At 55.5% G+C, this 1,447-nt stretch overlaps 1 protein-coding gene across 1 annotated transcript in view; it reads left to right on the top strand.

The window, feature by feature from the left end:
* The window catches only part of LOC101990496 (nectin-2-like), a 26,626-nt gene extending 25,179 nt beyond the window's left edge, over positions 1 to 1,447 (top strand). The window contains exon 6 of the mRNA XM_005370313.2: positions 524 to 1,447. Coding sequence (XP_005370370.1) covers positions 524 to 912 — 389 coding nt within the window. The 3' untranslated portion in view covers positions 913 to 1,447. The remainder of the gene's footprint in view (positions 1 to 523) is intronic.

The raw sequence follows: 1,447 nt of genomic DNA, 5'->3' as shown, positions 1-1,447 counted from the left end.
GCCACCACCGCCCGGCTCACTGGGAGATTCTAAGCAGAGACTCTACCACTGAGCCACACCCCCAGCCCATCACTGGAGGACTGTAGGTAACCGTTCTACTGCTGACCAACATCCTCAGCCCAACAACTTTTCCTCCTGAGAATTTTTAAGATCGTCTCACTATGTGGCCTTGATGGCATGATTGCCTTGCCTTATTCTCCCAATTGCTAGCGTGACAGTCTTGTGCCACCACACCTTGCTGCGGTCTTCATTTTTGAGCATGTTGTAGGTACAGATAGCTATCTAAGGCAGCATCAGCTGGCAGCCTCTCCTAATACAGTTCCCACCCTGGCGTGAAGGGTCATGCCCACCCCTTCATCTTCCACCTCGCCTTTCTCCTCCCTTCTCCCCCTTAGTCACCTCCTAAGTTGTGGTCAGTAACCTGTGTCCTGGGTCTCCCCCCCAGATGTGTCCTGGGTCTCCCCCCCAGATGTGTCCTCTTGACTCCCTCTCCTCTTTTTCTCTCTCCTTCCTTTCTCCTCAGACACCCCCCAGGCCTCCCGAGATGTGGGTCCGCTGGTGTGGGGGGCCGTGGGGGGAACATTGCTGGTGCTACTTCTGGCTGGGGGGTTCCTGGCCTTCATCCTGCTGAGGGGGAGGAGGAGGCGGAAGAGCCCTGGAGGAGGAGGAAATGATGGCGACAGAGGATCCTACGATCCAAAGACTCAGGTGTTTGGGAACGGGGGTCCTGTCTTCTGGAGGTCGTCATCCCCAGAGCCCATGAGGCCAGATGGCAGGGAAGAGGAAGAGGAGGAGGACGAAGAATCGAAGGCCGAGGAAGGCCTCATGCTGCCTCCACACGAGTCACCCAAGGATGACATGGAATCTCATTTGGATGGCTCCCTCATTTCTCGGCGGGCAGTTTATGTGTGACCCCACGCTGTAGACACCGGACACATAGAGATGCCAATTCCCACCCCCACTGCCAACCACACCAACGCCAGCCAGCAATGGGATGGCTAGGGACCGGTTGGACTGGTTCTTCTTCAGCACACCGGAGTTGGAAGGCCACCTCCCCAGTTTCTGGATAGAGGACAAGTGGAACCACACACCAGACTCCTATCTCCAGGCCCTCATGGCCCCCAAGAGCACCATGGTGCACACTCAGGACTCCTCAGAGCTTTGCTTTCGGCCCCAGCCTGGCCCTGGCCCCGAAACACTCAGGAGCTAATAAATGCCTTGTCAGAAAAACTTAGGGATGTTTTGTAATACATCAGACCCCTCTTTGTGTCCTGGGGAACAAGTGGGTGGGACAGAGACCCTAAGTACTGAAGCTTAAAAGAAAAAATCTCCAGATTGGGAGATGTCACACCCAAGCTCCCCTGTAGCTACTGGGATTGAGAATGGGGTCCCTGACTTTGAGGCGCATAGACCAGAGTATGGGGAAGGGAGCTTGAACTCTTGGACA

The sequence above is a fragment of the Microtus ochrogaster genome, unplaced genomic scaffold (assembly GCF_000317375.1).
Source record: "Microtus ochrogaster isolate Prairie Vole_2 unplaced genomic scaffold, MicOch1.0 UNK74, whole genome shotgun sequence".
Taxonomy (NCBI): domain Eukaryota; kingdom Metazoa; phylum Chordata; class Mammalia; order Rodentia; family Cricetidae; genus Microtus; species Microtus ochrogaster.
The sequence above is the reverse complement of the archived record's forward strand: the minus strand, read 5'-3'. Positions and strand labels throughout refer to the sequence as shown.